The 15,973-nt window shown below is 44.6% G+C and overlaps 1 protein-coding gene across 1 annotated transcript; it reads left to right on the top strand.

Moving 5' to 3' along the window:
• The first annotated feature begins 2,868 nt into the window (after window positions 1–2,868).
• On the top strand, window positions 2,869–15,588 carry mep1a.2 (meprin A, alpha (PABA peptide hydrolase), tandem duplicate 2). Its single transcript, XM_056294477.1, has 14 exons — window positions 2,869–2,937; window positions 3,068–3,092; window positions 3,198–3,251; window positions 3,451–3,488; window positions 3,578–3,653; window positions 3,755–3,872; window positions 5,776–5,951; window positions 7,473–7,694; window positions 8,646–8,792; window positions 10,388–10,603; window positions 11,299–11,739; window positions 12,867–13,040; window positions 13,431–13,641; window positions 14,359–15,588. The coding sequence occupies exons 1-14, from the start codon at window positions 2,875–2,877 to the stop codon at window positions 14,507–14,509; spliced, it is 2,112 nt and encodes a 703-aa protein (XP_056150452.1). The 5' UTR covers window positions 2,869–2,874; the 3' UTR covers window positions 14,510–15,588.
• The last annotated feature ends 385 nt before the right edge of the window (window positions 15,589–15,973 follow it).

Raw genomic sequence — 15,973 nt, 5'->3', positions numbered from 1 at the left:
AAGTCCCAAGTTACTGTGACGAGAATCAAGCAAGTCGAAACCCTGCTATAAGTCAAGCAAGACAAGTCGAGTCATCGCCCAGGTCAAGTTTCTACCTTTAAATCAGTTAAAAATCAGTGGTCATGAAAAGTTGAAGTTTATTTTCGACATCAGCGAAAACCGCTGCAGCCTGCTTGCACCTTATACATCTTACTGACATTTGGCATTTTGTGGCAATCAATAAAAAGCCTCCTAAATGAACAACAATGGAGAGTGGGGCTCTGAAATGATAATATAGCCCTACCGCTCTAAGGAGAAAACAGAAGTGCATCACAAAAAACGTACATCGCAATGTTAAGCCTCCTGGCCTGGCTGCCCCTCAGGAGGGTCGCACCGTTTCTCCGTGGCCTTTTATAACTCACATGACACTGTCGTTGTTTTCCTACTTAACTGTTTCTGTGCACAAATATGTATTGCATCAAAGCCAAATACAACCGAATCGTGTCTAAAATAGAAACTAGTATATAAAACCCCAACACCTGGTCACCATATCAAAAACTGCAGATTATGTTACGTAACGTTAGCTAACGGGCTCAGAGTTCATTTAGTTAGTGTACAATTTAGCTAACTTACAAACGTTAGCCTGTTACCTCAACCACATATGCACAAGAAGCTCCGGTCTCATAAATCTAGCATAACAATGTCATTTGCATAGTATAAATCATTGAATTAACATACATACGTGATCAAAGGATCCCACTAAACATTATCCTTCCATCGGTTATCCAAGCCGCTTATCCTACTTAGGGTCGCGGGATGCTGGAGCCTATCCCGGCACTCACTGGGCGGCAGGCGGGGAGACACCGTGGACAGGCCGCCAGCCCACACAGGGCCGGCACATTCACACCTAGGGACAATTTAGTACGGCCGATTCACCTGGCCTACATGTGTTTGGACTGGGAGGAAACCAGAGCACCTGGAAGAAACCCACACAGACTAGACAATATACCATACACAATAGATATGGTGGACCCTTCACAGCATCAACACACAAAGCAGCTGGGGCATCCGGGTAGTGTGGCGGTCTATTCTGTTGCCTAGCAACACGGGGCTCGCCAGTTCGATTCCCCGTGTTACCTCCGGCTTGGTCGGGCGTCCCTACAGATAGAATTGGCCGTGTCTACAGGCGGGAAGCCGGATGTGGGTATGTGTCCTGGTCGCTGCACTAGTGCCACCTCTGGTCAGCTGGGGCGCCTGTTCAGGGGGGAGGGGGAACTGGGGGGAATAGCGTGATCCTCCCACTCGCTACGTCCCCCTGGTGAAACTCCTCACTCTCAGGTGAGAAGAAGTGGCTGGCGACTCCACATGTATGGGAGGAGGCATGTGGTAGTCTGCAGCCCTCCCCGGATCGGCAGAGGGGTCAGAGCAGCGACCGGGACGGCTCAGAAGAGTGGCCGGATACAATTGGGGAGAAAAACAGGGGAAAAAGTCCACACAAAAAAAACCAAAACCCCACACAAAGCAGCTGGCCCTGATGGAGTACATGGGCCTGTATTCCAGGCCTGTGCTGACCAGCTAGCAGATGTATTCACACATATTTTGAACCTCTCTCTACCAGTATGCACAGTCCTACTGCAACACGGAGAGGAATTGTTAAGATAATTCAGATTTTATTCCCCTTTTGCAGCTTTTACAGCTATTGAAAAGTACAAATGTTGGTTTCAGACCAAGTAAACTGAAGCAGTTTTATGCCGCAGTACACACCTAATCACTTCTACTGCGAAGTAGCCGCGGAGCCCGTTTTAGTATTATCAATGTACTAGCGTGGTAGAGGGCGGCACGGTGGCACAGTGGTTGGCGCCGTTGCTTTACAGCATCACTCACAGCAAGAGGCGACCTGAGGGGGTCGTCCCGGGTCGTCCTCTGTATGGAGTTTGCATGTTCTCCCCGTGTCTGCATGGGTTTCCTCCGGGGGCTCCGGTTTCCTCCCTCAGTCCAAAGACATGTAGGTCAGGTGAATCGGCCGTACTAAATTGTCCTAGGTATGAATGTGTGTGTGTGTGTGTGTGTGTGTGTGTGTGTGTGTGTGTGTGTGTGTGTGTGTGTTGGCCCTGTGTGACGGCCTGGCGGCCTGTCCAGGGTGTCTCCCCACCTGCTGTCCAATGACTGCTGGGATAGGCTCCAGCATCCCTGTGACCCTGAGAGCAGGAGAAGCGGTTTGGATAATGGGACGGATGGATAGTGTGGTAGAATAGCTAGTGATGTTTAAAGGCATGAGTGTAGGTGTTGTTTGACCAGTTGCTGGCACTTTTTTTTTTTTACCAGTTCATGTCACATGATCACGTCAGTACACACACACACACACACACACACAAAACACATTTCCACAATCTCACAGGAAATGAATGACCCTTTGGCTTGGGACCCGTCATAATCTATTCTTTATATGCTTACTATAATAAGCAATGCATATAGTAATATAAGCAATAAATGATAAAAATACTGTAATAATTACTGACTGGTGACAAAGATGATTATTTTTGTAATTTCAAAACATACAGGTGTGGACATAATGGAAGTGCTCAATTAACCGGTCTTGGAATGATGACTTGAATTTTAATTTACAGCCGTCGGTATTATTCAAGTATTCAGAAGAGCTGATAAAGCCACGGTGAAGATCAGAGGTCTTCACAGGAGCGATAAACTCACTGTTCTCCCATCCTCGGTACAGGCCAGTACACCTGACTGGATTTCAGTCTTATCTGAGGTGTCGGAAACACACCTGAAAGCTTCGTTACTCATTAAATGGCATTTTTATCATGACCAAAGTTCCTCCAGCCCATGTCTTCCTTATGGGCATGTTTACGCCATTGCCAGACACTTCTAGACTTAACCATGCGATCTGGGATCAATTTGTGGAGGATTGCTTCTCTACTTGGATTTTTTCTGGTTTTCGAGGTAGGTGGAGACATTTATTTTTAAATATTTGGAACTAATTTTAATTGTTTGCATTGAAATTCATTGCAATCCCTGCCCTAACTGGAGTATCATCTGTTATTTTGCTATTTATTTATGTTCTTCATGGTAGGTGCACGCTGTTCCGACACTTTACGGTTAGTTGTGATTGATTTATTGAGTACACAGCGATCCAACCTTATTATCTATTATTTTCCCCCCGGTATTATTTCTGTAATTAATCTTCTCTCCATGGAAACCAGGTGGTGATGCAGATGCTGGAGAGCTGAGAGATGATATACCCGAGCTCAACAGAGGTACTCTTTTTACTGTCCCCATTCAATACGATCACAACTAAAATATTTTGAGATCGTAAAACTCGATCACTTTTTCATCTGTGCATTTTCACCTGAAGCACACTGCATTTTAATTTTCACTCTCACCACAGAAGCATTCAAACCCATGCCCAAAAAGTTGCTGATGCTTCACCACGGCTTTCTTTTCTTTACATTCTAGAGTTGACAGGCCTCTTTCAGGGGGACATTGCTGGAGATGTATGTAAATACTCTGGTTTTATTTTATTTTGTCAAGTGCTGTCAAGTGCCTGAAAACATAAGCTTAAGTTATCGAATGTGCTTTACAGCCCAGGAGAAACGCAATCCTCGATGAATCAAAAAGATGGAAGTTCCCCATCCCTTACATCTTGACAGACTCCTTGGGTACGGTGTCAGTAACGCAACAGACAGCGCCACAGAATCCACCATTCTAAAGGGGTGTAGCGGCATTTACTGAGTTCAGAATCAAATCTTCTCCACTTTAGATCTGAATGCCAAGGGTGTGATCCATCAGGCCTTTGAAGCGTACCGTTTGAAATCCTGCGTGGACTTCAAGCCCTACGAGGGGGAGAAGACCTACATCTCCTTCACCAAGTTATCAGGGTGAGCTGTGACAGACCTGTTAAGAGTAACCCTACAGGATGTCGCTCAGCTTTATGAGACGCATGCCAGATTCACGTATGAGACGCACGGATTAGAATTTATGTGAGACGATTGGATGTTGTTACATGCTCTGCCCACTAGCTGAAACTAGCTGTTAGTACTTACCCGAGGGGACTAGATAGGATTAGATGAAGAAGACACAGTGGAATAAAACAAGCCTCATCCTTCTAAACCCGAACATAACATGGTACCAGGAGTGGGGTGAGGAGGTCCACAAGAGAAATCAGAAAGCCTGATAGACTGAACTTATGAATAAAAGGAAATGCAAGCAAATCTAAAAAAAAAAAAGAAGAAGAAAAGAAAAAAAAAGTGAAGAATTGTACATTGGTCAATGTTGTTAATGTGTTCTTGCAGGCCTTGGTGTTGGCCTAGATTTATGTTCATGCAGGTTAATTCATGCTATATATACTGCACATGTGCTTTAAGGTTACGTTAAATGAGAAATGGTTGAGATAACTGACACTAGTGATTTGATAGTGTACCTCTGTTGCATTTTGCCTTAAAGAAAGGGAATGTGACGATTGGATGTTGTTACATGTTCCGCCCACTAGGTGGAACTAGCGGTTAGTACTTGCCTGAGAGAACTAGATAGGATTAGATGAAGAAGACACGCTAAGAACGCACATGGATGGAACTGAACGAGGTGGTTAATAAGTGAGTTAAGAGTGGAATAAAACAAGCCTCATCCTTCTAAACCCGAACACAACAATGTGAGGTTGTATTTAATGATGTGTTGTATGATCACAGGCAGCGGTTACGTTTTCAGGTGGTTTATTGGGGAGGCAGTAAACTGTACAGCGACTGATCCACGAGTGCGGTAAAGCAAAAGTAATGACGTGTGGTGGGCCCTGCTTCTGTAAAGAAACAACCTGTGTGGCTCTACGAAAGCAAGTCGCTTGTTTTCAGTTATCGTGCCTTTCTCCTGTTTCCATTCAGAAAAACAGTCTAAAGGGGCGTCCGGGTAGCGTGGCGGTCTATTCCGTTGCCTACCAACACAGGGATCGCCGGTTCGAATCCCCGCGTTACCTTGGGCTTGGTCGGGCGTCCTACAGACACAACTGGCCGTGTCTGCGTGTGGGAAGCCGGATGTGGGTATGTGTCCTGGTCGTTGCACTAGCGCCTCCTCTGGTTGGTTGGGGTGCCTGTTCAAGGGGGGAATAGCGTGGTAGAAAAGCGCTATATAAATGCAACCCAGCCACCCTCCCACGCGCTACGTCCCCCTGGCGAAACTCCTCACTGTCAGGTGAGAAGAAGCGGCTGGCGACCCCACATGTATGGGAGGAGGCATGTGGTAGTCTGCAACCCTCCCCGGATCAGCAGAGGGGGTGGAGCAACGACCGGGACTGCTCGGAAAATAGGATAATTGGCCAAGTACAATTGGGGACAAAAAAAGGGGGGGGGGATAAAAAAAAAACAGTCTAAAAGAGATTTTACCAAATCATTATGCGAATTGACAAGACCACACCGGATTGGTCGAGGCTCCGTACGGGATGGGTCGAGCCCGGGTTAACGACCCCCATTGGTGCTGTGCCCTCATTGGGTACCGATGGAAAGTATAAAATCTGCCGTGGCGACCCCTGAGAAACAAGGAACAAGCTGAAAGAAGAAGAAGAAGAAGAAGAGTCTAAAAGAGATCCATTAGCCGTGTCTCCTTTTAGCTTTCAGTTTTAATTCATCCCTGAGCACTTCTGTCAGAAACAGGAAATCAGCGCTTTACTCAACTGTGCTTGGGCAGATTTGTGATTGAGGGACTTTAAACCCAGGCAGTCCAATCGGAGGATGGCTTCTCAAGGTGCCCAGTCGACTTGATCATAATATAACACCACCTATACCGCGTTCACAGATGCTGGTCATTTGTAGGAAACCTCCAAACAGGCCAGAACCTGTCCATTGGGGCGAGGTGCGATACCAAGGCCATTGTGGAGCACGAGCTTCTTCACGCTCTGGGCTTTTACCACGAGCAGTCCCGCTCGGACAGAGATGACTACGTTAAGATCTGGTGGGACCAGATTGAAGAAGGTGGGTTTCGATTGTTCTGGGTTCTTATTGGCTGTGGTATTTGCCTGTGATCCCAGAATCATAATTGAGCTATGCGTAGGTTAACCTACTGTGTCAGGACCTGGCTGGTCATTTTCAAGAGGAGAAATTTACCATTTTCAAAAAGAGTGACTTTCACTATAATAGATTGACAGTAGAAAATTAAAACAAGTCATGGTACTTTATAAGCCTTAGAATTAGCTTAGCATGCTCACCTCACTTCAACCACCCCCAACTCACCAGCTAGAGCCCAAACTGTCAGCAGTAATTTGCCTTGTGTATATACTTATATGCAAATCCTTTGTATTGCTTATGTATATCTAAGTGGACAGTGGGTCATCATTCATTCTCGTAATACCGTTTTGAAACCAAAATATCTTGATTATGGTCGCAGCCAGGTTGCTCACCAGACTCTGGGCAGTGGAGACTTGGAGGTATTAATAGAACAGCTATAATAGAATAGAAGAGAGTAGAGACGGGAGGTCTAAGTGTGTCTGTCTGAATTCATTACGGGCACGTCCCCTCTCATTGCAGAGCGTGTATACGCTGTGACTGAGCTGTCAATCAACTCGTCTCCAGTTCAAACCACGCCCTCTTTGAAGTGACTTCTATAAAACACAGTTATAGATTATAGTTATAGATTAATATTGGGAGAGATTTTTAACGTGAAGTGAACTAGATCAAGTAACAGATTACCAGAGTAAAAAGTTTATTGGATGTGTATTCTGAAACGTAAGTTTGGACTGTGCTCTGTTCGGTTACATGGGCGCGTTAAACGGCCGGGCTGGAAACAGCCTCTAGAAACCATCAGAGATATTCTGGCTTCACTTTCCAATCTGTTCACACCGGCATTTATGACGGCAATATTTGGCACCGGAATCAGTTCATTTGGATGGGCTCGCTGCATTTAGTGGCTTCACTTCCGGCAGCAGAGTAAATTCCCGTGACAACGCCTTTGCTTATGGTTCATACTCGGGAGAACTTTGACACGCAGATTTTTGTCGTTTATACACTGAAAACTGTCTGTGTATGATCACAGGACGTTGAATCAGGTCATCCGGACACGTTTATTGAGAGAAAAAGTCTGCTGGAGAAACCAGGCCCACTCACATATATAAAAACGTTGTGTCCAGATGAACAGACTCAACTTTCTGTGATTTTCTTACCTGGATTATTGAGCATGCGTAAAAGATGTGCGTGTGTATTCAGATAAAAGCAGAAATGGGCACTGGGTAAATCCATATATCTTAAAAGATGTGCTCAGTATTAAATGCACTTACTGTGACAACCTTTAAAAGTAAGAAATGTTTGTAGTATTAGTAGGAAAGTGTTTTACTAAGTATCTTGTGTTTGGAAAGCTGCATATGAATGAAGCACAATCTTTAGTGAAATGACCAAACTTTTCCACCTTCTCCCCTGGAAAATGGACACTGAACAGTTATATGCATCAATTATGACACCCCCCCCCCCACACACACCTCATTTTACTGTTACTAAATACAGGGAGGGAGCACAATTTCAACAAGTACGAGGATGACTTCATCACCGACCTGAACACGCCATACGACTACGAGTCCGTCATGCACTACAGACCCCTGTCCTTCAACAAGAACGAGAGCATACCCACCATTACCACCACTATCCTTTACTTCAACGACATCATCGGCCAGCGGCTGGACTTCAGTGCCATGGACCTCACCCGGCTAAACCGCCTGTATGACTGTGGTGAGTGCCCCTACTCTGCTCGCTTGCAGTTGTCGTCATGTTATCAGGATTTACCTCAAAGTAGGACCGAGATCGAGACTGGATTTGCTGCTGGTTTGAATCCCAGGCCGGCCGAGGAAGTCTAGGGCGGTGAAAGTAGGGCTGGGAAATATTGACAAAATCAAGTATTATGATATTTTTGACTGTTGTCGATATTGATAATGTGATGATAGTTTGGAAACAGCTTGACTTCCATAAGATATTCACAGCTGAGTCATTTTGGAGAATGGGTCATTAGTAATGTGTATACGATGACCAAGCAGGTAGAGATATTCATTGTTCATTTCACTTAGCTAAAACCGTCTGATAAAAAAAAAGTCTCACTTTACTCTAATGCGGCCTTTAAGAACAGTGAATGGCAAAATTTGAATTATATCTCACCAGATTACCAGAGCCAAAATCCTGCAAGATATCTATAGTCTCATATCACGATACAGATATTATACTGACAGGTGAAAGACATCTAGAAATGTTTTTGCTATCATACAGCTAAAAGGGAAAAATAATGAAAATATATATTTTTGTTTCATGGGACTTTAACACTGCTCTCACACTTGCACCATCCTCCCATAAACAAGGTTTAGCTGTTAAAAAGTTATTATTAAAATGAAACTGTTGATGCACTGGACATTGTAATTTTTTTCCCCTCATTTTAAATGAAAGTAGATAGATTATATTGTAGCGAATTCGGGGGACAACGCAACCACAGGAGCTGCCGCGGCCGGGAAGCGAACCCGTATCGCCCGCACCGCAGGAGACATCGCTAACCGCTCGACTAAAGGGTCAGACCCACCGGCCAGCGATGTCTCCTGCGGTGCGGGCGATACGGGTTCGCTTCCCGGCCGCGGCACTTCCTGTGGTTGCGTTGTCCCCCGAATGCGCTACAATATGTTGTGATCATTGTCATTGCAGCGAACACCCACACGCTCCTGGACCAGTGCTCATTTGAGCTGATCAACATCTGTGGAATGATTCAGGATGAGGCGAACGATGCAGACTGGGTCCAGACACTGAGCACTCCAGAGAACACAGACCAAACCCTGGCAGGGCGCTGCAGAGGTAAATAGCAAAAACTGACACAATGCAATGCGGTCAGCCACTGAAATCAGGCAGCAAACATAACAGGGTCTTAGAGAAGGAATTCAAGAATGACAAGACTAGTCAGGACTTTGTGCAAAGGTATGTAAACTAGATGCTCCTAAACTATAGTAAACCGTCATATTAAACATGCTAACGCTAATGGGAAACTGTATTTTGACAAAGTTATCCCTGTCCGGGCATCTGGGCACTGGCTGCCTTTAAATTTTAGAATTGATTTTAAAAATTTTATTAATGAACCCAGTGCAATTAGAATCCCTCCCCCACTCTCATTTAATTTTTCAACAGAGGGTTTGTGTAAAGTTAGCCAAAATGTTAGCACTGCTGTTGTTGTGAAAATGTGACTGAAACCCCTTGAGAAACTCTCCTCCTGGTTGTTGACATAATTAAACCGTTTCATAAAAACAATCAGCTTCTGGTAATAAATGACATCATCCAATACTCAGATTTGATTGGACAGGGACTTAATCGTCATCATCGGTCTGTGTCAGCTGGTCTGTCCGATCTGGGTCAACTCTAGACTCAGATCGGGGCAGCGGCAGAGTGCAGCGTTGGTCAAGCGAGCTAGAGAGTGAATGAAGAGAGGGAGCAGCGGTAGCAAGAACAAACGTTTTTCAAAGATTTTGAATCCCAGCAACCATGAGAGGTTCTTCATCATACAGCCATAACTGTGTACAAAAATGTTTAGGCTGATGGGTCCGGTAGTTTGCGAGATTAGCCGTGGACAGACAGACACACATGCGTATGCAACCGACCAAACATATAATCCCCTCCAGGCTTTCCACCTGACATGGGTAACAAACCAAATGACACTTGTGAAACTGAAAGTTGACACCCCTAACATGAATATTCCACAATTAAACTTGTCTGACTGAATTAAAATCACTGGACTGGGGTTTTAATCACTTTTAAAGCACTGCTCAGACAGTCCTCAGATTACATTTAAGATTTTAACTCCATATAAGCCTAAACTGTAGCTTGGGGTCCATTGGACAGTGTCTTAATTGTTTCCAGATCCAGTTCAACAACTTGAGGGGATTGGGTCTTTGCACTCAGGTCCCTAAACTGTGGAATGGGTTTCCTGAAGAGCTCAGATCCGCACAATCTGTACCACTTTCTATAATGGACTTTTTTAGAAAGGCATTTTTGTGAAACGTTTTTCATTTTTTTCCCCTGTTTTTCTTATTTTGTGTGAATTGTTACTTTTTTACTACCATGTTTCACTATCTAATTTTTCAAATTTTACTCTTTTTAATTGCTTTTTTTGTAAAGCGTTTTGTTACTCCAGGTTTGATAAGTGCCATATAAATTAAGTTTATTACTATCATTATTAGGAAGTGAAATTTCAGTGAGATTGAGAGGAGTCATTTAGGTCTCATTGTTGTTGCTGCAGATAAGTTTCTGATTTAATACATATTTAAGATGAAGCAAAGTTGTTCCAACAGGATAACATACATGCAGTCCATTTGTCATTTATGTAAAATGTTCTATTCTGATCGACCAATCTTGCAAAAATCCCTTGATAAAATACCTCCAACCACCACTGGTCTTCATAGATGCTGGCTACTTCATGAAGTTTGACACATCTACCGGTGTGGCTGGTAAAAGCGCCCTGCTGGAATCCCGCATCCTGTACCCCAAAAGAGGTGAGCAGTGCCTGCAGTTCTTCTACAAGATGACTGGAGCTGCAGGGGACAAACTGGTGGTCTGGATCAGAACTGATGATGGGACAGGAACTGTTCGCAGCATGAGGAAGGTTCACACTATCACAGGTATTTCCTTCATTCGTATCTATATCCTACTTAGGATGTTAATGTTGCAATTTGTCTCTGGTGCAATGGGACATTTGACCATTTGCAAAATAATGATTGACACATCAATCCACCAGTCAGGGCTTAGAAATTATTTCTACTTCCTCCGATGTCCAACACTCCATTAAGCGTAACAGAGAGCTGATTTGATGCGTATAAAATAGTTAATACTAGATAAGAAAAAAGACATGGCCATAGGAAAGGAAAGCGTGTTATTAGGGAAATAGTAGAACAGAATCACATCATCCCACATACTGGAGGACAATGTATTTTTATTTCTTTCACTAAAGCCAAAGCCAAGGTGAAGAGGTGCCTTCGACAGATTAAATTCTATGGGAACAGCAAAGGCACACTTTGTTTAATGGGCACACTTGCATCTGTTCTAAGGGAAATTAGCTCTTGTCATCTTTATCTATTAATAATTTGTTGATGTTGATATTAAAATTATAGTTGCAGAGTTTAGTTTTAATTGAACTGAAGGTTTCTGGAGCCTTCTGGTTCTTGTGCTACTTTCACGACCTTAGAAACCCAACTCATTCTGTAATACTATGAACCACATCAGCATACTGGCTACACAATACTGCGTTTTTGTCTTTTTGCATAAGTCATGTTTTCATAGATGACGTCTTGAATAACTGACAAGTTATCTCCCTTAGGTGATGGAGATGACCTTTGGAAAATTGCCCACGTGACCCTGAAGGTTACGGATAAATTCCGTTATTCCTTCCAGGGCATCAGAGGATCAAATAGCTCCTCGGGGGCCATTTTGATCGATGACATCACTTTGAGTGAGACAGTTTGTCCCAATGCTGTTTGGCCAATCCGCAACTTCACCGGCCTGCTCGCCACCAGTGGTACTGCAGTTCTCAGCAAATGCTTCTACAACTCAGAAGGCTACAGCTTTGGCATCGTGGTTTACCCTAACAGACAAGACGGCAAATACAAAAACTACACTTCCATGTACTTCCACCTCTGCAGTGGGGAAAATGATGCAGTCCTGGAGTGGCCAGTGAAGAATAGACAGGTGACCATCACTGCCATGGACCAGGACCCTGATGTTAAGCTCGGGATGTCTGCCACGAGAAGCTTCACCACCGGTGAGCTGGGTCTCAATGACAGTTCATGTTGACAGTGAGGATGTAAATAGTTTTCATTCATGTTTGCCTAGGGGTGAATGCAACTTCCTCCTTTTGGAAATTGAAAACAGGTTTTAATTGTCTATTAAAGGCCCGATCTGTATCTTATTTGACCACATAAAACTTTAAAATCTATAGGCTATATTGTCCTTCTTAATAACTCTGTCCCTGTGTGGACATTAAAGCAGCTGTCAGGTGTGCTGCGCCAAGGTAAATTGCGCCCCCCCCCCCAAAAAAAGGTTAGCACCAACTGCCACTGTACCAATGTAAACAAACATTTTACATCAGAAACTCCGCTCTAGTTGTTGTTTGGTATTAGTCGTTGTATTACCAGACCTGTCAGTCTGGCTGGGAGTGTCCGCAGGTTTCATTCCGGCGCTTCGTATTTTGGCTGCATGGCGTCCCTCTCGTTGACATTTGAATTAACGATTGCTCCTTTAAACCGAACGCATGTATAGTTCTTGCCGTACACTTAGAGGTACAATCTGTGATGGTGTCAGACAGCAGCCTCGGTGTCCGGGTGGCATGGCAGGCTATTCCGTTGCCTACCAACATGGGGATCGCTGGTTCGAATCCCCGTGTTACCTCCGGCTTGGTCAGGCATCCCTACAGACACAATTGAAGCTGGATGTGGGTATGTGTCCTGGTCGCTGCACTAGTGCCTCCTCTGGTCGGTCGGGCTGTCTGTTCGAGGGGGGGGGATAGCGTGATCCTCCCATGTGCTATGCCCCCCTGGTGAAACTCCTCACTGTCAGGTGAAAAGAAGCGCTGGCAACTCCACCTGTATCGGAGGAGGCTTGTGGTAGTCTGCAGCCCTCCCCGGATTGGCAGAGGGGGTGGAGCAGCGACCGGGATGGATCAGAAGGGTGGAGTAGTTGGCCAAGTACAATTGGGGAGAAAAAAGTAAAAAAGTTTTAAAAAAAAAAGCAGCCTCTGGGTAAATGAACCCTGATTGGTTTCTGCAGATCGTTTCATTTGCCTAGAGGCCGCTCTTTGACACTACTACCGATTCTATCTCTAAAATATGTCGCCACAAATAGTGCAAAAAGTAGTTGTTTGGTCGTTTCATAACTGTGTTTTTCCTTTAGACGCAAGTGCACTCTGGAACAAGCCGTCGGCAACGTCGGGGGCAGTATGGGATGCCGGCTGCCAGTGCTACCGTGGGCCGAGCCTCGGCTGGAGCACCTTTATCTCTCACATGCAGCTGCACAGGAGGAGCTTCCTGAAGAACGATGATCTTATCATTACAGCCGACTTCAACGGTGAGACTCAGAAAACCAGCTTGCCTATAGCCTAGTTACCTTAATGGCGATAAACGGTTGAATATTTAACGATGTAAAAATGATTTATAAAACCCAAATTACATAAATTGCTTTAATGCACTTAATAGATAGATAGATCGATAGATGGATGGATAATGGTAAATTATGGAGAATAGGGATAGGCTCCAGCATCCCCGCGACCCTGAGAGCAGGATAAGTGGCTTGGATGATGGATGGATGGACAATAGAGATTGAGTGGTGTTTTCTTCACCACTGCGCATCAGCCATCTTCTCTTTTTCTGTGCACTTAACAATTACCGATTCCCAGTGACGATCAATCTCCATAAAATGCCCCCGTAATATCTTTTATCTCATTCTTTACCGTTCTAGATTTAACCCACCTGATCAACACGGAAGTACCCGTCAAACCAAAGGTGCCCAGTGATGACATCACAGACGTAGAGCCAATGAGAAACGAGGAAAGGGAACCGGGTGTTCCCGAACACAGAGAAGCGCGTGCTGCCCCCAATGACCCCTGCAGTGTCAACCCGTGTCTTAATGGAGGAGTGTGTGTGGACAATCACGGGACATTCTCATGCAGGTGTGTGTGTGTGTGTGTGTGTGTGTGTGAGAGAACATGTGTCCATGTGCACTGTTACCTCAGGCTAACCTAACCCTACTTCTAATGTGATTCTAATTGGACAAATGATACAACAGCCTAAGGAAACCATATCAAATGTTGCTCTTAGTACATCTCTCACTTGCAGAAATCAGGAGAGCGGGCATCCGGGTGGTGTGGCGGTCTATTCCGTTGCCTACCAACACGGGGCTCGCCGGTTTGAATCCCCGTGTTAATTTCGGCTTGGTCGGGCGTCCCTACAGACACAATTGGCCGTGTCTGCTGGTGGGAAGCCGGGTATGGGTATGTATCCTGGTTGCTGCACTAGCGCCTCCTCTGGTCGATCGGGGATCCTGTTCGAGGGGGAGGGGGAACTGGGGGGAATAGCGTGATCCTCCCACGCACTACGTCCCCCTGGTGAAACTCCTCACTGTCAGGTGAAAAGAAGCGGCTGGCGACTCCACATGTATCGGAGGAGACATGTGGTAGTCTGCAGCCCCCCCCCCCCCGGATCGGCAGACGGGGTGGAGCAGCGACCGGGACGGCTCGGGAGAGTGGGGTAATTGGCTGGATACAACTGGGGAGAAAAAGGGGGAAAATCCACACAAAAAAGAAAAAAGAAATCAGGAGAGCTGACCTCCATGCTGTTGGGCAGTGCTTCATGATAGAAATAAATTGTGCTTATGTCCCCTCTCTTAGGTGCACCTCAGGCCAGGCCCAGTACTTCACCGGCCAGAGATGTGAGAACCAGCACATTGACAGTGGCATTATTGGAATTCTGATCGGCGGCATGGCTGGGACAATAGTTCTAACAATGGCTATTGTCTCTTTCATCAGGAGGCCCCATTGAGAGGAAATTTAGAGAGGTCCCCCCCCCCCCACATTCATTCAACAGCGGTGGTGTACCAGCGATGATGTTGATGCTGACCATGAGGGAAAAACATCTATAAAAATTAAGTTTGGTTAGGGACACAAAGACAATTACGGGCTTCTTTGTGTGAGGTTCCCTTTTGACAATTACATCTTTACATTAAAAAAAAAAAATCAGTTAAGCAACAGCGTAACCCAGCCATTCTGTGTGCAGTATGCATGCTGTCCCTTTGCTTCCTCTGGTTTCCTTCCACAGTCAAAAAAAACATGGGTTCAAGGTAAATGGCAGGTTGTAAGATTCTGCCCATAGGTGTGAATGGTGTGTGAGTCACTGTGTATGTGAGCCCTGTTATGGACTCGCAACCTGTCAAGGGCATCTCCCTGCATTCCTGCTGTGACAGACGTCAGTTCCTCAACTACCCTGAATTAGATTTAGTAAATATGGAGAAAGAACTGATGAGCGACAGAATACACACCAGATTTAAAACCGAAAAAGTCTAAACCAAAACGATCCACAACCACCATTGCTGTTATGTTGAGGAAAAACTAGTGTGCACAAGATAATACATCGGTAACACCAACACGTACAATGCCCCAAAAATTATGTCAGCGATACTCAACCATGAGCTATGGAGGACTGGGGGTACCATTTTTTAACCAAACTAACGCTACACCGGCTGATCTCACTGATTATCTCACCTTCAACCAAACCATTCAGGGAAATCAGCTGGTATAGTGTTAATTTGTTGGAAAATCTGCATACACAGTGATACTCACTGACTAGGATGCTTGACCCAACAATATGTGTTTGCTGTGTGGGACCTTTTTGTCTGCAAATTAAAGTCTGTTTGCTTTGTCTGTATGATAGGCCAATACTCTGCAAAATATTTTGGTGTAAATCTGCAAATTTTACATAATCTGACTTAACAAGATGAGGCAGGTTGTTTAAAAAATAATTAAAAAGAGTGATATTTTGTATCCTTTATTTCATTCTACGTTTTGAGACATACATATATAGTGATTATACAGCTATTTACTGGTTATATAGATATATTAGGATCACCGCCCTTTCCACAATGTAGTGGAGTCATATATATATATATATATATATATATATATATATATATATATATATATATATACACACACACACTATATATAGACTTCACTCTAAGAGGCACAATTGCAAAAGACTTCCAAAAGGGGGGGGGGTCAACATAAAAAAACTCAATTTTAAAGTAACCATTGTCCAAAAAGAAAACAAAAGGTTTTGTTCTTTTCTTGTGTGCTGCTACCCATCTCTGTCTCCACTGTGAACATCCTCCCTCCCTTGTCTGATCAAAACAACCCTTATTACTATCAGATGGGTCCTACAGTTTCCCTTACTTTGTTGCCTATGGGAGTTGGTGTTCCTTCTTTGGTGGCCATGATGAGTTGTAGTCTT

Source organism: Lampris incognitus, chromosome 15 (assembly GCF_029633865.1).
Source record: "Lampris incognitus isolate fLamInc1 chromosome 15, fLamInc1.hap2, whole genome shotgun sequence".
Taxonomy (NCBI): Eukaryota; Metazoa; Chordata; class Actinopteri; order Lampriformes; family Lampridae; genus Lampris; species Lampris incognitus.
This window is presented reverse-complemented; position numbering and strand designations above follow the sequence as displayed.

What these genes read in the sequence shown, in the direction of transcription:
- mep1a.2 (XM_056294477.1), top strand. Translation starts at nt 2,875, where the DNA reads ATGCGATCTGGGATCAATTTGTGGAGGATTGCTTCTCTACTTGGATTT. An exon ending in TATACCCGAGCTCAACAGAG is followed by an intron (nt 3,252 to 3,450) that starts GTACTCTTTTTA and finishes TTTACATTCTAG; the next exon opens with AGTTGACAGGCCTCTTTCAG. An exon ending in GTGGGACCAGATTGAAGAAG is followed by an intron (nt 5,952 to 7,472) that starts GTGGGTTTCGAT and finishes TACTAAATACAG; the next exon opens with GGAGGGAGCACAATTTCAAC.